This window comes from Polyergus mexicanus, unplaced genomic scaffold, assembly GCF_030449975.1.
Source record: "Polyergus mexicanus isolate NDT 795.1 unplaced genomic scaffold, iyPolMexi1.0 SCAF_19, whole genome shotgun sequence".
Taxonomy (NCBI): Eukaryota; Metazoa; Arthropoda; class Insecta; order Hymenoptera; family Formicidae; genus Polyergus; species Polyergus mexicanus.
In genome coordinates, this window is record NW_027223339.1 from 1,102,123 (window position 1) to 1,120,148 (window position 18,026).

The 18,026-nt window shown below is 29.8% G+C and overlaps 2 protein-coding genes across 4 annotated transcripts; both read left to right on the forward strand.

The window, feature by feature from the left end:
- Positions 1-682: 682 nt before the first annotated feature.
- On the forward strand, positions 683-6,663 carry LOC138941572 (G-protein coupled receptor Mth2-like). Its single transcript, XM_070311392.1, has 6 exons — positions 683-812; positions 1,532-3,231; positions 3,641-3,719; positions 4,110-4,300; positions 4,483-4,645; positions 5,271-6,663. The coding sequence occupies exons 2-6, from the start codon at positions 1,641-1,643 to the stop codon at positions 5,575-5,577; spliced, it is 2,331 nt and encodes a 776-aa protein (XP_070167493.1). The 5' UTR covers positions 683-812; positions 1,532-1,640; the 3' UTR covers positions 5,578-6,663.
- A 1,906-nt stretch (positions 6,664-8,569) lies between these two features.
- On the forward strand, positions 8,570-15,322 carry LOC138941576 (G-protein coupled receptor Mth-like). Of its 3 annotated transcripts, XM_070311399.1 has the most exons (6): positions 8,570-8,677; positions 9,406-11,144; positions 11,582-11,660; positions 13,097-13,275; positions 13,462-13,627; positions 14,274-15,322. In XM_070311399.1, exons 2-6 carry the CDS (start codon positions 9,509-9,511, stop codon positions 14,482-14,484), a joined length of 2,271 nt encoding a protein of 756 aa, XP_070167500.1. In that variant the 5' UTR covers positions 8,570-8,677; positions 9,406-9,508; the 3' UTR covers positions 14,485-15,322. The 3 variants fall into 3 exon arrangements, with proteins under 3 accessions (XP_070167500.1, XP_070167501.1, XP_070167499.1); XM_070311398.1 differs by lacking the exon at positions 8,570-8,677 and having other exon boundaries at positions 9,036-11,144; XM_070311400.1 differs by lacking the exons at positions 8,570-8,677; positions 14,274-15,322 and having other exon boundaries at positions 9,025-11,144; positions 13,084-13,275; positions 13,462-13,552.
- Positions 15,323-18,026: the final 2,704 nt, after the last annotated feature.

The following is an 18,026-nucleotide window of genomic DNA, read 5'->3' on the forward strand; positions in this document are numbered from 1 at the left end:
GATACTAGCTTACATATGAATATATGATTCTACCTTATTATTGCGACTTACCGCGAGTTACTAACTCTTACTACTGTGTTTCTTGATGATTACGATTAATGACGTAACCATGTAAGACTTCAGGATGCAAACAGGTTTTCAAGTACAATACTTAATTATGCAGTTTTATAATAGTAGAAGCATTATCTATAGAGTCATTATCTATCGGGTTGAATAAAAATATTAACGAATAAAATGATATATTCGAAATAATTTCATTTTTTAATTGCATATTTTTTTGTAGATCAAAAAGATAATGAGCTAAATTAAAAGAAATTTGTTGCCGAAATAAATAAATTTTTTGCTATGTATTTATAATATTAATTTTTTTGTTTTTCTGGAAAAGTTTTTTGATCGTATATAAGCATCTGCTGTAAATATTCTTCCTTCGAACTTTAGCTAAGTGCTGCAATGTAAATTCATTATTAATTATCACAGATTTTCGAAAATGTTTATCAACAGAGAATAAATGTCTAACTAACAAAATGTTTAAAATTATTTTGTCGCTAAATTAATAAAGATACTATTTGAAGGAAATTGTTAACAAAGCATTCTGATCGAATCACCTTGTATACATGGATTTACAGCAGCAGGCAGTGCGTTTCTTCTACGATTTATGCCTGATAGTCCGATAGTCACGTTTCTCGTACGATCTTCTCTACATACACATCTCGAAGATAAAAATTGCGACAAAACTGTATACAATATCGATTTTATCGAGTTCAGTGGGAAAGTTAAAAATCTACTACAATGTTGTTCTCATAAGTGTCAACGTAAACAATTTTAAATTAAATTTAAAAAATCTTTCAATGATACACTGAAACAAAACAAAACAAAACAAAACAAAAAAAAACTCGCAATAGTTTCACTTTTTTGCATTCATACATTTGCACTTAATGTAGCATTTTTCATTTAACTAACATAACTACAAGATAAATATGCACAAAATTAATACGGAACTTTCTAATTGTATAATATTCGGAATATACGTAATAATTAATGATATGGTTATAATTAAGACTAAGCTCGATTAATTTGATCGGTCAATTATTTTAATACCGTTAAATCTTTAAAACTTTTAAATAACATTGCGTTAAAAATAAAAGTGCAAAATAATTTTTTTGAAAGATTAAATGCACAATGTTTAAACTAGGCTATTATTAAATAAACTAAAACTAAACGCAAAAAATTGTTAAAGCTAAATAAATCAAAATGAGCATTCATGTTGTGCCGCGTATTACTTAAATCATAAATTTCAGAAATCAAGGTTCCATAAACCATATGCTTCTACAAATCGTAAGAAACCTAACAAAAGTAAATAAATATAATACATCGTTTTAAACTGTCAACAGTACAAACGCTCGAGAAATAATCGAAATAACTGCTTATCGACATTTGATTTGAAAGCGTATTCGCGTATTTCACTGCGGCTAAACGTCGTCAAATCTTCGCGATTATACAATATGACTTGTTTTCTCTCTTATTTTTTTAGTTTGTGAGTTTATTGCTGTGGCCGTTAAATTTCTCTATGTGAAACTGTTGTCAAAAAGACACCAAGAAAGTTTTTTCTCAAATAAATTCAACGCATCAAATAATCGACGATGTATAAGAAAAATCTCGCGCTTTGGTATTATATGTTTCCACTCATCGCTTCATCTTCGATGCTTTGGCCAAGCTCCATGAGCGACGAGAGAAAAAAAAATTATTCGATAGTGCGATATCAGCTTGGTGCAAACATCGTGAGAAATGACGACGAAGAAGATTTGATACGATATAATTTGTACGAAAATTTTACCGAAGATAACAATATCATGCAATACGCGTATCGTATCAATTTCACGAGTAACAACAGCGAGAATAAAGACTTGATACAATATAAGGAACATGACAATGATAGTCAAACGTCGGTGCAGTCTTCCATAAACTCAACAGGTGCTAGCAGAAAGAAAAATTTGATATCACGAGAAATACATGGAAACTTGAAGGGGATCATAGACGAAAATGCTTTTACGTCATATGATTTCTTTAAAAATTTCGATAGATACAATATCATTGCGGACAAGATGTGCGACAATATTGTCTGCATTCGGTTATGTTGTCCTTTCGGTAATCGTCTGGTTAACGGAAAATGTATTGCCCAGCAGGATAAATTTATTTTCCTGGAAATGATGTATGGATATATTAATGATTCATTGCAAAACGAAAGTAAACAGGCAGGCGAACTATTTCTTCTGATCGCTCACGATCCGTGTCAGAAAAGTGGACACTATTTACTTAGTTTCTCCCGGAATAAATTTCTCGTCAATGGCTCTTTGTATCTACCTTATTACAATGCAATCATCGAGCCAACATCTTATTGTGTCGCGGCCATGGATTACAACATATTTGGTGTGAACGTTTGTTTTGATATTATGAAAGAGATCATGAATAAAAATGTAAACTACGATAAAAATACAATGAATCCAGAAGCTTTGAAGGTAAATTGGATGTATATCAAAAATAAGAATAGTTCCACATCGCACGATTTAATAAAAAATTCCTATAGGGATAATAAAAACAGTATTATTCTGAATGAGATGTGCGATAATATTACTTGCATTAGATTATGCTGTCCTTTCGGTAATCGCCTGGTTAATGGCACATGCATTGCCGGACAGGGTAATTTTATTTTTCTACCAAAGATATATGGATACTTTAATGATTTGTTGCGAAACGAAAATAAAAACATAGACAATCTTTTTCTTTTGGTCGTTCACGATCCCTGTCAGAAGACTGGACAGCCATTTTCCATTCCATTCTCAAATAAGATCACGTTTTTCGTTAATGGCTCTTTATATCTACATTCATACAACACAATTGTCAAATCAATATCTTATTGCCTCGCTAATGTGGCTGGATACAGATTTAATGTGAATATTTGTTTTGAGATTAAGAAGAAGATCATAGAAGACAGTAAAAGTGTATCTGTCCCGATTCAAACAAGTACGATCGTATATATATGCGGCTTTTTAGCGACTCTACTATTTTCGTTAGTGATGTTTATAGTGTACTCCATAGTACCAGAACTCCGTAATATACATAGCTTCATATTACGTGGATACAGCGGCTCGATAGTCATCGTGAACACAGTCGAATTGGTAAAGATATTCATCGGAGAGCATGTTATAGAAGACTTCATCTGTATCGCATATGGTACATATTCAAATTGTATAACAAAGCAACCAATGCAGCAATTTACATCTATTTGAATTATTAATGTATACTGGCGGTTTAATACTTTTTGATAACTTTTAAATATTTAATTTATGATTTAAAACTTTAAAAACATAAGAGTTAATAATAAATAAAGTTATACTTTTCGTTGCACTTTAACAAGTTAAAATCTACATGTTTATCCGCTATAAAAATTTTACAAAATTATGCCTTAAATTAAAAAATTATTAAATTTAACGTTAGCATATACTACTTAAATGTAAGGTTTCTTCTTATAAATTTGCAGATGATTACGTCCACTGACGTTTTTTTCACAAACACATATAATATAATTATGAATTTTATCAGAAACTTATTAATTGATACGACGCTTATTCTATTGTTTCAGCTTTTGTCAAATACTATTTCTACTTAGCACGCTGGTTCTGGTTAAGTGTAATGAGTATCGATATATGGCGTATATTTAGGTAAATATACTTCGATTTATTTCACATTATATTTTAATTATGTCGTTAATGGAACTTTATTTTCCATTTTTTCTTTTCTTATCATTAACATTAAACAATTTTACTATTTTGTTTCCTCATAGAAAAAGCTTTGTTTTCGTAACAAATTTTTTTTGGGTTCTTTATGCCAATGTGTTTAGAATGTTCCAAAATGCCGAAAAATCACATATTCTTAAAAAATGTATGTATGCATGCATGCATGTATGTATGTATGTATGTATGTATGTACCATAGATGAGATGGTAGATTTTCTCAAAAATTTTGATCAAACGCATTTATTTTAATTTGCATTTGCATCGCGATTTCTTTTATTTTTACCGCAAAATCTAAAGTGTAAGCTATTCTTCGCAGAAAATTGCGCTCGTTACAAAGAAATGCGAATGAAATGAAACAACAAGAAAGAAAAAAGTTAATCCAGTATTCCGCCTATGGTTGGGGAGGCCCCTTTATGCTCGCTATCATTTATGCCATCATGGAGTTTGTTCCTGGTGTACCGGAAAACTTTCGACCGACATTTGGCAATGATGAATGCTGGCTTAGTGGTAAATAAATGCCACATTGATAAATAATTCGATTAATACTGATACACAAAAATGAAAAATAATATAATTATAAATTTATGTATTTTTATTAACATTAAATTAATGTACTATGTACTTACAAAATGCGATTTAATATAAGAAACAATAAGAAATGAATTTCTTATTGTTCATCATATTTTCAGGCAAAGCATATTTCTTCTACTATCTGGGAGTTGTAATTATTTGTATTATCATTATCATTACCTTATGCATCTTTACGGCACAAAAAATCACACACTATGAAAAGGACATTGCTCATTACCTGAAAGATTCGGAGAGCCGACGTTATAAAGACAACAAGCAATGGTACTTGAGCAATATTTTTACATCAATGCGTCATAATTTATGTCATTAATGATATATATCGAGATATTAATAAATAAAAATTTATCAACAAATTATATTCCTTTTTGAAGAAGAGAGAAACCGAAAGAGAGAAAGAGAAATATTATCATTTTAAAATGGCATTTCTGTGCGGTAGCTTTGTTGTATTTTGATGATTAATCTTAAAAAGATGCAAACATCGCTGCTGCTTCAAGAACGCTCGCGTTTTCTCAAGAAAATTTGTAATTTTTGTGAAGATGATAAACAGTAAAAATAAAGTTAAAATGTGAATGTTTCATAAAGACAATAATGGCATTTCTTAAAAATTTTTTAAATTTATTATCCTTTTTGTCTTTTTTTTCTTTTTTTCTAACTATAAAACTAGCATTATTAATTTTAAACTTTATTTGATTAATGTAGCATTTATTGATATTATATAGTTATCTAGATAATGATTTCTCAAAAATATTTAATCTTTATTAAACATGAAAAAAAACTTCGAATATATTTAATCATAAACTTATTAAGAACTATCAAAGATATAAAATATTTATTTTTTCAATTATTTAATTATCTCATTCAATTATTTTATTTTATTATTTTGCAGGTTTGGGCTGTATCTAGAGGCAATTAAAGTCCTATTTATCATTATATGCGTAAAACATTTTATGTATGCTACACAATCGTTCTGTGACGAATCATCTATGACGTCATCTTCCCTCCGGTATATGTATGCTGTGCTGGACGTCATAGAGCAGTTTTGTATCTTCATCATATTTGTATGGAAAGAAAAGATTAGGAAGCTACTGCTGAAGCAATTCGGTTGCCAAGGTCACGGTCTGTTTTCAGTAGGTCAACGAATTATCACATCCTTCAATAGTTGCACCACTACGAGAGAAACGACTTCTCTGTAGGAAAAGATCAATCCTTATGGAAAAACATCGCGCAAAGAGTTCGTCCGATTCGACCGATCTTTAAATGCTAGTATGCGCGACAGAAAGGATTCTATCATAGAGATCAAAATTGACAGTTAGCCAGTGATTAATTACAATGCTGAAACATTTTTAATCGATGATTAATTTGACATTCTATTTGTATCGTAGTTTTGCGTAACAGAATAATGGACGTAATCTCTACTTGTCAAATACATATTTGTCTATTTCTCGTCTCTTTTTTTGTTTTCTGATTCTTTAATAATATATTTGTAAGTCTTTATTTTTGATTTTCTTTGCAATTTGCATTTTATAATTTTTTGATAACATTTTTTATTAACATTATCAAAGAACTGTTGCAGCATTTATTTGATTTGTACGTAACAATATTATTGAATTATCTTATTTCACATTATTATTAATAATGTAATGGAAACATATATCAAGCGTGCATAAGTGCGATTGCTAAGTATATAATATTATTCATTATGTGAGTATAAAGAATGTTTTTGTTAACACACACATACATACACACGCACGCGCGTGCGCGCGTACATACGCGGTCATATTCTTTTAAACTAAATTTCTTTATTTTCAAATAATTGAAATCATCTAACATAAATGTGTGCGTGCATGCATGTGTGCATGTGGTGTGTGTGTGTGTGTGTGTGTGAGAGAGAGAGAGAGAGAAAGAGAAAGAATTTTGATAATTCTTTTAATAATTAAATTTTAATTTTAATTTGAAATATAAAATATGATCTTATACTGAAAGTTCTCTCAATGTGAATTTTTATTTTTATGAAAATAATGGCAGACTTATAACGTACTATATATGTAGAGTTTTATAATTGTATCATAATTGTATAATTTGTATCACGACTAATGTGAATATATAAGTATACTATATAATAAATATATCATCATAGAAAAAATACTAGGTGAAGAAACTAGCAAATAAGAGCCGAAGCGCGGTTATTTATCATTTATCGTTTTTAGTTTAGATTTTCGATTGAAAGAATTAATATGATCTTGTTAAAATGTGAATAAAAATTTAATTATTACATACTGCTAATTATTATCTATACTAAAGATGGATCGAAAAACGGTCCAATATATATATATATTTAATGCATACTTGTTAATGAAATTAGATAACAAAAAGTTTGCGCACTAATACCGTGCCTCGGCTCTTATTTTTATCAGTTTTCTCATCTAGAATCTTTAGTACCATGAGTCTATTGCTGTTATTATAGAAAAAATAGATGATCTATTTCGTTTATTAATACTGCACATAAATAAGTAGCATGAATCTGCAGTAAGTATTTTTTTGCACGCACAATTTGCAAACACTTGAAATTAATGTTAATACAAAAATCACATTTTCTAATATTTGATCCTTAATACGATGGTCCGCGTTATATCAAGATGATTATGATAATGGATCAATTTTTTTATATTATTAAAAAGATGAGTTAGTTGTGATATTATTTGAGAGATTAGATGTGACAATTGTCACAAGCAAATGTAAAAACTTTATGATACAAATTCATTCGTTTTATTTTAGATAAATAAATAATGGTTTGTAATTATAATTATATAAAAAAAACTAAACAAGATAAGATTTCTCATAAAAAATATAAATTGGCCGCGAGGAAAGTAATACCAAAAAGATAAATTATCTGTACGACAAGCATCGGCAAACAACAGTCAAGGCACACGGTAGTGTCTCGCGTCAAGTTAATGCGCACCAACATCGAGGCATTCCTTATATTTATACACGAGTTGGCTAGTGAGAGTAGCTTAGATTTTATCGGATCTCAATAACGGTTGAACCTATCAAATAGATATATAAAGATACATTATCATAAAAGATATTATATCTATTCCTTTAACTAATATAAAATATTAATAGACATATGGATTTTAGCGTGATTTTTCTGCTCATGTAGTTCTTATATATTCTATGATTAGCAGTACATAAAAGATACCATATCAATCAATCGAGTGTTTTCTTTATATGAAAGTTAGAATGGAATATGAAGTAAGTTTACGACTTCTATCTGACCTATCACTATTTTCGGTGAAACAAACGATTAAAGTAATTAAGAGTAATAAATTTTAAATACAAAGAAACTTGTATGCTGCTATAATAATTTTCACTTATTTTAGTTATTTATATTATTTAACACAATATTTGCATGTTGATAATTTTTCTGGTAAATATCCGAACATTTACTATTATTCTTTATTTATGATCGTCTCATAGATTTGAAATATGAAAATCTAAGATACTCGTACGTATATGAATACATGATCCTTCTTTATTGCTATCCTTGACTTAGCACGTGTTACAAACGTGTTTCTTGATAATAACGATTAATGACGTAACCAGGAAAAGCTTCAGAATGCAAACAAGTTTTCAAAGAATATTTCTTTATCCGGCTTTATATTAATAGACATCATTACCTATACAGTGGAATAAAAATATCAATGAATAAACTGATATATTCGAAATAATTTTATCTTTTAATTGCGTATTTCTTTATAGATCAAAAAGATAATAAGTTTAATCCCAGAGAAATTTATTGCCGAAATAAATAAAACTTTTGTTGTATCTATAATATCGATTTTTTTGTTTTTTTCCGGAATAATTTTTCGATCGTGTATAAGCATCTGATGTAAATATGAAAATTTTCTTCTATCAAACTTCAACTAAGCGCTGCATGCAAATTCAGTTTTAGTTACTGTAATTTTTTCGAAAATGTAAGGCCTTACCAATAGAACATAAATGTCTAAATAACAAGATATCTAAAATTATTTCGTTGCTGGACTAATCAAGATACCATTTGTAAAAGTTTATCAATAAGGCATTTTGATCGAACCACCCTGTATACATGGCTTTGCAATAACAGGTAGAGCGTTTCCTTCTACAATTTATCATGTCCGATAGTCTCATCACATTTCTCGTACGATCTTCACTAAATACAAATCCCGAAGACAAAAATTATATACAATATCGATTTTATCGAGTTCAGTGAGAAAGTTAAAAATCGACTGCAACGTTGTTCTCATAAGTGTCAACGTAAACAATTCTAAATTAAATTTAAAAAATCTTTCAATGATACACTGAAACAAAACAAAACAAAACAAAAAAAAACTCGCAATAGTTTCACTTTTTTGCATTCATCCATTTGCACTTAATGTAGCATTTTTCATTTAACTAACATAACTACAAAATAAATATGCACAAAATTAATATAGAACTTTCTAACTGTATAATATTCGAAATATACAAAATAATTAATGATGTGGTTATAATTAAGATTAAGCTCGATTAATTTAATCGCTTAATTATTTTAATACCATTAAATCTTTAAAACTTTTAAACAACATCGTATTAAAAATAAGAGTAAAAAATAATTTTTTGAGAAATTAAACGCGCAATGTTTGAACTAAGCTATTATTAAATAAATTAGAAGTAAACAAATGTGTCAAATTAGCCTAATAAATTGAAATGAGCATTCATGTTGTGCCGGGCATTACTTAAATCATAAATTTCAGAAATTATAAGCTTTCATAAATTATTACTTCTACAAATCACATGCTATTACAAACCATAAATTTCAGAATCGAGAGACTAACGGAAGTAAACAAATGTAATACAACGTTTGACACTGTCATCATTTCAAATGCTTGAAAAATAATCGAGATATCTGCTTCTCGACATTTTGTTTGAAAGTGCATTTGCGTATTTCGCTGGGGCTAAAATCTTCGCAATTTGACATTATCACTTGTTTTCTTATTTTTTAGTTTATGAGTTTATTATTGTGGCCATTAGATATCTTTCTGTAAAACTGTCGTAAAAAGAAACCAGAGAGCTTTTTCCCAAATTCAACGCGCCAAATAATCAACGATGTATAGGAAAAGCCTCGCGCTTTGGTATTACATGCTTCCACTCATCACATCATCTTCGAAGCTTTTGTCAAGTTCCACGAGTGACGACAGGGAAAAGAATTATTCGACGGTGCGATATCAGCTTGATGCAAATACCATGAGAAATTATAACGATGAGGAGGATTTGATACGATATTATTTGCACGAAAATTCTACCAAAGATAACGATGTCATGCAGGACGTGCATCATATCAATTTGACGAATAACAACAGCAAGAATGAAGACTTGATACAACATAAATTTCAAACACATGTTGGAAAGAAACATGAGAATGATAGTCAAACACCGGTGCAGTTTCGTATAAACTCAAGAAAAGCTAGCGGAAAGAAAAATTTCATGTCACGAGAAATCCATGGAAACTTGAAGGGGATCAAAGGCGAAAATGATTCTACGTTATATGATTTCTTTAAAAATTTCGATAGATACAATATCGTTCCGGACAAGATGTGCGACAATATTGTCTGCATTCGGTTATGCTGTCCTTTCGGTAATCGTCTAGTTAACGGAAAATGCATTGCCGAACTAGAGAATAACTTTATTTTTCTGGAAACGATGTTTGGATATAGTAATGATTCATTGCTAAATGAAAGTAAACAGGTAGACGATCTATTTCTTCTGATCGTTGACGATCCGTGTCAGAAGACTGGACATTATGTGCTCGATTCCCACCAGAATGCATTTCTCGGCAATGGCTCTTTGTATCTGCCTTATTACAACGCAATCATTGAATCAACATCTTATTGCCTTGCGGTCGTGGATTATGACATATTTGTTATTAACGTTTGTTTTGATGTTATGAAAGAGATCATGAATAAGACCATAAACTATAATAAAAATGTAATTTATCCAGGATATATACATGAAAACTGGATGTATACTAAAGACAATTCCAATAGAGATAATAATAAAAACAGTATCATTCTGGATAAGATGTGCGATAATATCACCTGCATACGCCTATGCTGTCCCTTCGGTAATCGCCTAATTAAAGAAAAATGCATTGCCGGACAGGGTAACTTCATTTTCCTACAAAATATGTTTGGATACATTAGTGATTCGTTGCGTAACGAAAATAACAGTGTAGACAAACTATTTCTTCTCGTCGTTCACGATCCGTGTCAGAAGACTGGACACTATTTTTTTTATCCCACACAGGAAAACGTGCTTCTTCATGATGGCTCTTGGTATCTACATAATACCAAGGATAATTATTACAACGTAACTATCGAGTCAACATCTTATTGTCTCGCGATCGTGAATACCGAGTTCTCGAGTAGAGATGTTCCTCAATACGAATTTACTGTGAATGTTTGCCTTGACATTGCGAGCAAGTTCATAAAGCATGTCGATACCCCGATAAACCAAGTTGAAAGTATTCCTATAAGTACAATTGTATCTATGTGCGGCTTTCTAGGGTCTCTATTGTTTTCGTTGATGATGTTTATAGTGTACTCCATAGTACCAGACCTTCGTAATATATACGGTTTCATATTGTGTGGATACAGCAGTTCGATAGTCGTCGTGAACACAGTCGAATTGGTAAAGATATTCAACAGAAGGGCTGATATAGGAAACTTCATCTGTATCGCATATGGTACATATTCAAATTGTATAATAAAGCAATCAATGCAGTGTTTACATCTATTTGAATTATTAATGTATATTGGTGCTTTAATACTTTTTGACTTAAATTTTTTAACTTAAACATTTAATTTAGAATTTAGAATTTTTAAAATACAAGAGTTAATAATAAATAAAGTTATACTTTTCGTTCTGCACTTTAACATCAAGTTAAAATTATCTACATATTTATCCGTTATTAAAATCTTACAATATTATGCCTTAAATTAAAAAATTATAAAACTTAATATTAGCATATACTTCATAAATGTAAGATTTCTTTTTATAAATTTCCAGAAAGTTAATTCACGGACGTATTGCTTTTTCCACGAACACATAATATAATTGTGAATTTCATCGGCATTTTGCAGAAACTTGCTAATTTACACGTTGTTTATCCTATTGTTTCAGCTTTTATCAAATACTATTTCCTTTTGACAAGCTGGTTCTGGTTAAGTGTAATGAGTATCGATATGTGGCGTACATTTAGGTAAGCTTCGAAGTATTTTATATTATACTTTAGTTATAACGTTAATGGAACTTTATTTTCAATTTTTTCTGTTTTTATCATTGAAATTAATCAATTTTACAATCTCTTGTACGTTTTGGCCAATAAAATCATAAGGACCACTATTAAAAAGATTTCATAGCTAGTCGGCAATTTTTTTTCTAATTCAGGGTACTTAAATGTGCAAATAAAAGTGAAGAATAAATTTTATTGTTGTTTTACACAATTGTTGTTTTCTGAATCAAAATAAAAAAAGAGAGAAATTGCTAATTTTTAAGTTATTTTCATTTATTTGCATTTGCATCTACATATTTTTGAAATAATTTTGGCAATTACACCATTTGATAGAGTAAAGTTTTAGCCTTGAGAATCTGTTTTTAGAATTGCGGTACCATGATTTTTAACGAAGTTATGTGCAATTAAAATAAAAATTCTCGTTTTATATTTAATCGGCAATAATTCAGTAAAATAAAAAATTTTAGAAAAATTAAAAAAGGTGGATTTTGTAGAGAAGACTTTAAGCTTTCGCATTAGAAAGTCGAAAATTTTCGCGAATGTTTATTTGGGCACATGACAGGTCCCACAAAGTAAGAAGAAAATTTTCCTTTTTGTCTATCTCGTAGTTTTCTATATGTAAAAATTCCAAACTTACCGAAACTCAAAAACATTAGTGACCTCTTTTGAAAGTAGAGATTTTAAGCTTTATATAAGAGCCTTTTTAGGATTTAAATTTTGTTTATTTTTAATGAACTTATATCTAACTGAACTTTGCATATTTTTTTAAAAAAATTGCGTGTTTTTCTAATTTTTGTAAGATACTGTTATTAAGTATACACACAGAAATTATAAGTTGCACTTTTATAATCTAAAATGTGTAAAATAATTTTTTTTATATTTTCTATAATTCCTGTAAAGATTTTGTTAAAAGCTAATTTTTTTTGTTTTGTTAAATTGTATTTAATTTTTAAAAGCAAAATAATATTTTCAAATTAATATTCTAAATTATTTATGAAATTTTATTACATTGTTTAATTCGTGATATTACATTATAGGCCCTTTGTCACTTTCTTTTTTTTAACGCTTGAAGAACCTAAAGTCAATATCATTTTAATTTTTTTTCTTTTTCTTTTTTCTATCAACTTAAACAAACGTAAACACATCAAACTTCTTTTTCTACTAAAATTTTATCTGCTAAATGAAATTAAAATTCAAAATTGCTCCTGTAGTGTTTGTTACGTGTACATAGATGAATACATAATTTTTGTCATGTCGTAATGTAAATCAATTTTTATAGTTACATATACATATGGTAGATTATCTAAAAAATTTCGATCAAACGCATTTATTTTAATGTATTATACATTCGCATTGCGGTTGCTTCTATTTTTACCGGCAAAATCTAAAGTGTAAGCTTGCAGACAATTGCGCTCGTTACAAAGAGATGTGAAACAACAAGAAAGAAAGAAGTTAATCCTATATTCCGCCTACGGGTGGGGAGGCCCCTTTATGCTCGCTATCATTTGTGGCATCATGGATTTTGCTCCTGGTGTATCGGAAAACTTTCGACCGAAATTTGACAAAGAATGTTGGTTTGATAGTAAGTAAATGCCACATTGACAAACAATTTAATTAATATTAGCATATAAAAATGAAAAATAATATATCTATAAATCAAAGTATTTTTTTCATCTTAAAGTTGAATATATATTTCATGCACTTACAAAATACGATTTAATATAAGAAACGATAAAAGATACATTTTTCACATTTTTATCTTTTTCAGGCTATAGGTCACGTATGTTATACGTTCACGGAATTGTAACTATTTGTATTATCAGCATTATTTTCTTATGCATTAATACGGCACGAAAAATCGCACGTTACGAAAAGGACGTTGCTCGTCATCGGAGAAATTTGGAGAGCCGACGTTATAAAGACAACAAGCAATGGTACTTGAGCAATATTTTTGCATCAATGCGTCATAACTTATGTCATTTATGATATATACCGACATGTTAATAAATAAAAATTTATCGATAAATCATACTATTTTCAAGAAGAGAGAAACAGAAAGAAAGAGAGATATTATCATTTTAAAATGCATCTCTGCACGGCAATTCTTCGTTATTTTAATAATTAATCTTAAAAAAGCGCAAACATCGCCGCTGCTTCAATAGCACTCGCGTTTTCTCGAAAAAATTTACGGTTTTCGTGAAAATGATAAATAATAGTAAAAAGAAAGTCAAAGTGTGAATGTTTTTTATTTCATAAAGGCAATAAATGCATTTTTTTAAAATATTTAATGACAATTTACTATACACATATTCTTTCTTCGTATCTTTTTACTCTTTTTTTCTAAAATTAAAACTAATATTATTAATTTTAAAGTTTAATTTTATTAACATAACATTTAAAGATATTTCTACTATTATTTAAAGATGTCTAAAATTGAGATAATTATGATTTCTCGAAAATATTTATCTTCATTTAACATGAATATTTTCAATCATAAACTTATCAATTGTCATAATTACCGAAGATATAAAAAATGTTTTCTTTTCAGTTATTCAATTATTTTATTTAATTATTTTGCAGGTTCAATCTGTACCTGAAGGCAACTAAAATATTATTTATCATCTTTTGCATAAAATTGCCCATGAACGTGTTGAGCTTTAAAGAGTCATGTACCTTTTTATATACTCTTCTTATGCTGGACGTCGTACAGCAATTTTTTATTTTTGTTATATTTGTATGGAAGAAAAAAATTGGGCACCTGCTGCTGAAGCAATTTGGTTGCCAGAATTGAAATATGTTTTCAGCGAAGCTGAAATTTAAAAAGCTATCGCATCTTCAAACAATTACACGTCAGGGATGACTTCTCTGTGAAAAAAGATCAATTTTTACACACACACATACACACAAAAAAAAACCCGCGAATAATTCGTCCACTTTGACTGATTTTTGTTGCTGCTATACCCGGCAAAAATATTCTATCATAGGTCAAAGATCGGCAGGTATCCAGGGATTAACTACAGTACTAAAATAATTTTTAATCAATGATTAATTTTACATTATCGTTACATTATGTTGATCGTTTTGTTTGACAGAATGATGGTCTTGATTTTCATTTATCAAATATGTATTTGTATATTTCTCGTCTCTTTATTTGTTCTTTGATTTTTACTCTTTAATGATATATTTGTAAGCCTTTCTATTTAATTTACTTTGCAATTTGTATTTTCTAACTTTTTGGTAACATTTTTTATTAATATTATCAAAGAACTGTTGAAATATTTACTTGACTCGAATGTAACAATATTATTATATTATCATATATTCACGTTATTAGTAGTAATGTAATGGAAACATATTGTATTAAGCGTGCATATTGATTGATTACTAAGTTTATGATATTATTCATTATGTATGTACATAAAGGAAGTTTTTATTAATACATACACTCACACACAGTCAAATTCTTTTAAGCTAAACTTCTTTATTCACTAATGATTGAAATCATCTAACATAAGAATGTGTGCGTGTATGCGTATGTACGTATGTGTGTGAAAGAGAGAGAGAGATTTGATAATCCTTTTAATAAAATTTAAGTCTGTGTATAACATAAAAATATATATATAAAATAAATTTATATAATGTATTATACTATATGTTAGTTTTATAATTGTATCATAACTGAATATGCACAAATTTACTATATATTATCGTTATCATAGAAAAATACCAGGTGAAGAAATTGGCAAATAAGTGCCGAGGCGCGATCATTTATCACTTACCAATTCCAATTTTGATTTCCGATTAAAATAAGTAATATTGCGCATGTTAAGATTTGAATACAAATTTGATTGTTACATATTGCTAATTGTTATTTGTACTAAAGATGGACCAAAAAACGGATACGTACATATTTAATGCATACTTGTCAATTAAATCAGACAACAAAAAATGTATGCACTAATAACCGTGCCTTGGCTCTTATTTTTGTCAGTTTTCTAAAATCTTTAGTACTGTGAGTCTATCTCGGTTATTTTAGAAAAAATATATGATCTATTTCGGTTATCAATATTATACCGCTTATCAATATTTATACACTTGCTTGATACAATGGTCGCGAATTTTCAAGAAATTTAATGTAATAAAAAAATTTTTTCTAGAAGAAAAATCAAGTGCAAATGTGAGCCGAAAAGTGTCCGTGCCATTTGAGTCATCGTTCTATCTCCAATAGACTGTAAAAAATAATAGTAAACAAGGTGGGGAACGGTATACCAAATCAATTTTATTTCCTCATTAATCGTTTTAGATTCTAGATTAAACGCGTACCGCTAAACTTGTTTTTACCTGGCCAATGATCTATCGGTCAAAACATTTCCTTTCTCGAGATTCCATCGTGGCGCGTTTCTTTCTGCGTGTGCCCATGCATTTAATATTATTCGATCATTAGTCATGTCATTAGTATTTAAAGATTTGACGTTATTTAGATTGCCAATATTTAACAGCACTCAAACGCACATTCATATTTACAAGAAAAGTTATAACTTACCTCTATTTATGACAAATTAAAAATATTGCAAAAATTCATCAAACACATTGATATTCAAATATTTAAATAAGAGAGATTTCAAAATTTTAATAGTATTTTAGATTAAATGTTTGTTTTACTGTATAGTACTAGAAGTTCGTTAAATATTTTCGGTATAATGACTAGAATCGCCTTGAGCAGAACGAATAATTAATAATTGCCCATTGCAGTCAAAAGTACAACTGCATCGAGAGGGGGAAAAAAAAGAAAAAAAAAGAAAGAAAGAAAGAAAGAATTCTTTAACTTCAAGAATTCTTTAACCTTCCTGGAAGGGTTTAACTTGATACGAACGTTGACCGCATGATTTAACACCCTATGATTTTACTTTAATGTTTATGTCTCTATCCTCTACCCCAAATAAATTATCTAGATGAATTAGAGAAAAAAAATTTCATAAATCGTTTGGACTTTTACGACTCAAGTTTTATCTTTATTTTATATAGTCTTGCCTCGTTAGAGCAATATCTTTAATTATTGGAATTATCACTTAGCTCTCTTTTTCTCGCACAATAATTATGAACCATTCTCAACGATGTTTTAGCAATAATATGTTTATAACTATAACTGTTAGGTTGAACAGAAAGTTCGTGCCGTTTTTTCAGCCTTCATCCGTTAGCAAAAAACGGAACGAATTTTCCGTTCAACCTAATATATGTTTGTAACTACATTCGTTCTAGAGGCCGCGCAATGTTATCGACATGAGTTCTATTAATTGCACGCTTAAATACTCCGTAATCCTAATGACATAATCGTGTAATAAGTTTCGGATGTATCGCATAGGAACACCGCGCTCTACGGTGTGTTTATTGAATTAATTAATTGCACAGTAATAAAATCATGGTGCCTTTTTCGAACAACTAATATTTTTCTGCAATCCTTTATTCGATTTTGCTTTTTTTTATCTCGTCTATCTCTATTGTTATCCGCAGGCGATACACACCTGCTAAAGTACTTTTCACCGTGGAACGCAGTGCATTCCGAATAAGAATCTCGTAAATCCCGTCGGACGATGTCATTTGCACAATCGGGATTGCGAGACTAATTATCATCGTGGATAATAAGTGCCCGCGCGGTATCAATCACAAATTTCTAGACGTGGATGTGATGTTTCGTTGTGGCCGCTGCTCAATTTTGCCGACAAGCCTCGTTGGGATTTTAAATGTCGGGGTTGCCTCGCTTACTTCGTTGTATGTCTAACAATCTTAATTCTGTTGATTACACCGAAACGCATTACAAATACGCGATTCTAAGAAATGCCGAGCTCATATTTGCATGGCACGATTCCAATCCTGGCTCTATTACATTAACATCTAAACGGGCGGCGCGATTTCGCGTAGGGGCGACATTATAGAAGAGAGCAAAAGTATTCCCTCTCTCTCCATTCAGCGGTATCGTCGTCGATAGCGAATCCAGTATATAAATATATCCCGCAGAGGAGATACATTGCGGATGTGCCTTGATCTATATAGTTGATACATATAAACGTACATACGAAACGTGGGCGCCTGACAGCGTACAAGCCAGCTCTGAATGAACTTCTTGCGCCACGCAAGTGAATGAATTCGCGTGCGTTTAACAACGATGTCGACTCATCTCGCTCGAAGGGACCGGAAGTCTTCCGTCCCTCGTAATCGTACAAGTGTGGTCGCAATAATTTTGTATCTTAAAAAATTTTGTAACTAAAAAAATCAAAAACGGTATAAATGATTTTCTATTGAATCTTATTGAACGTTTCGCGATATCATTAAAAC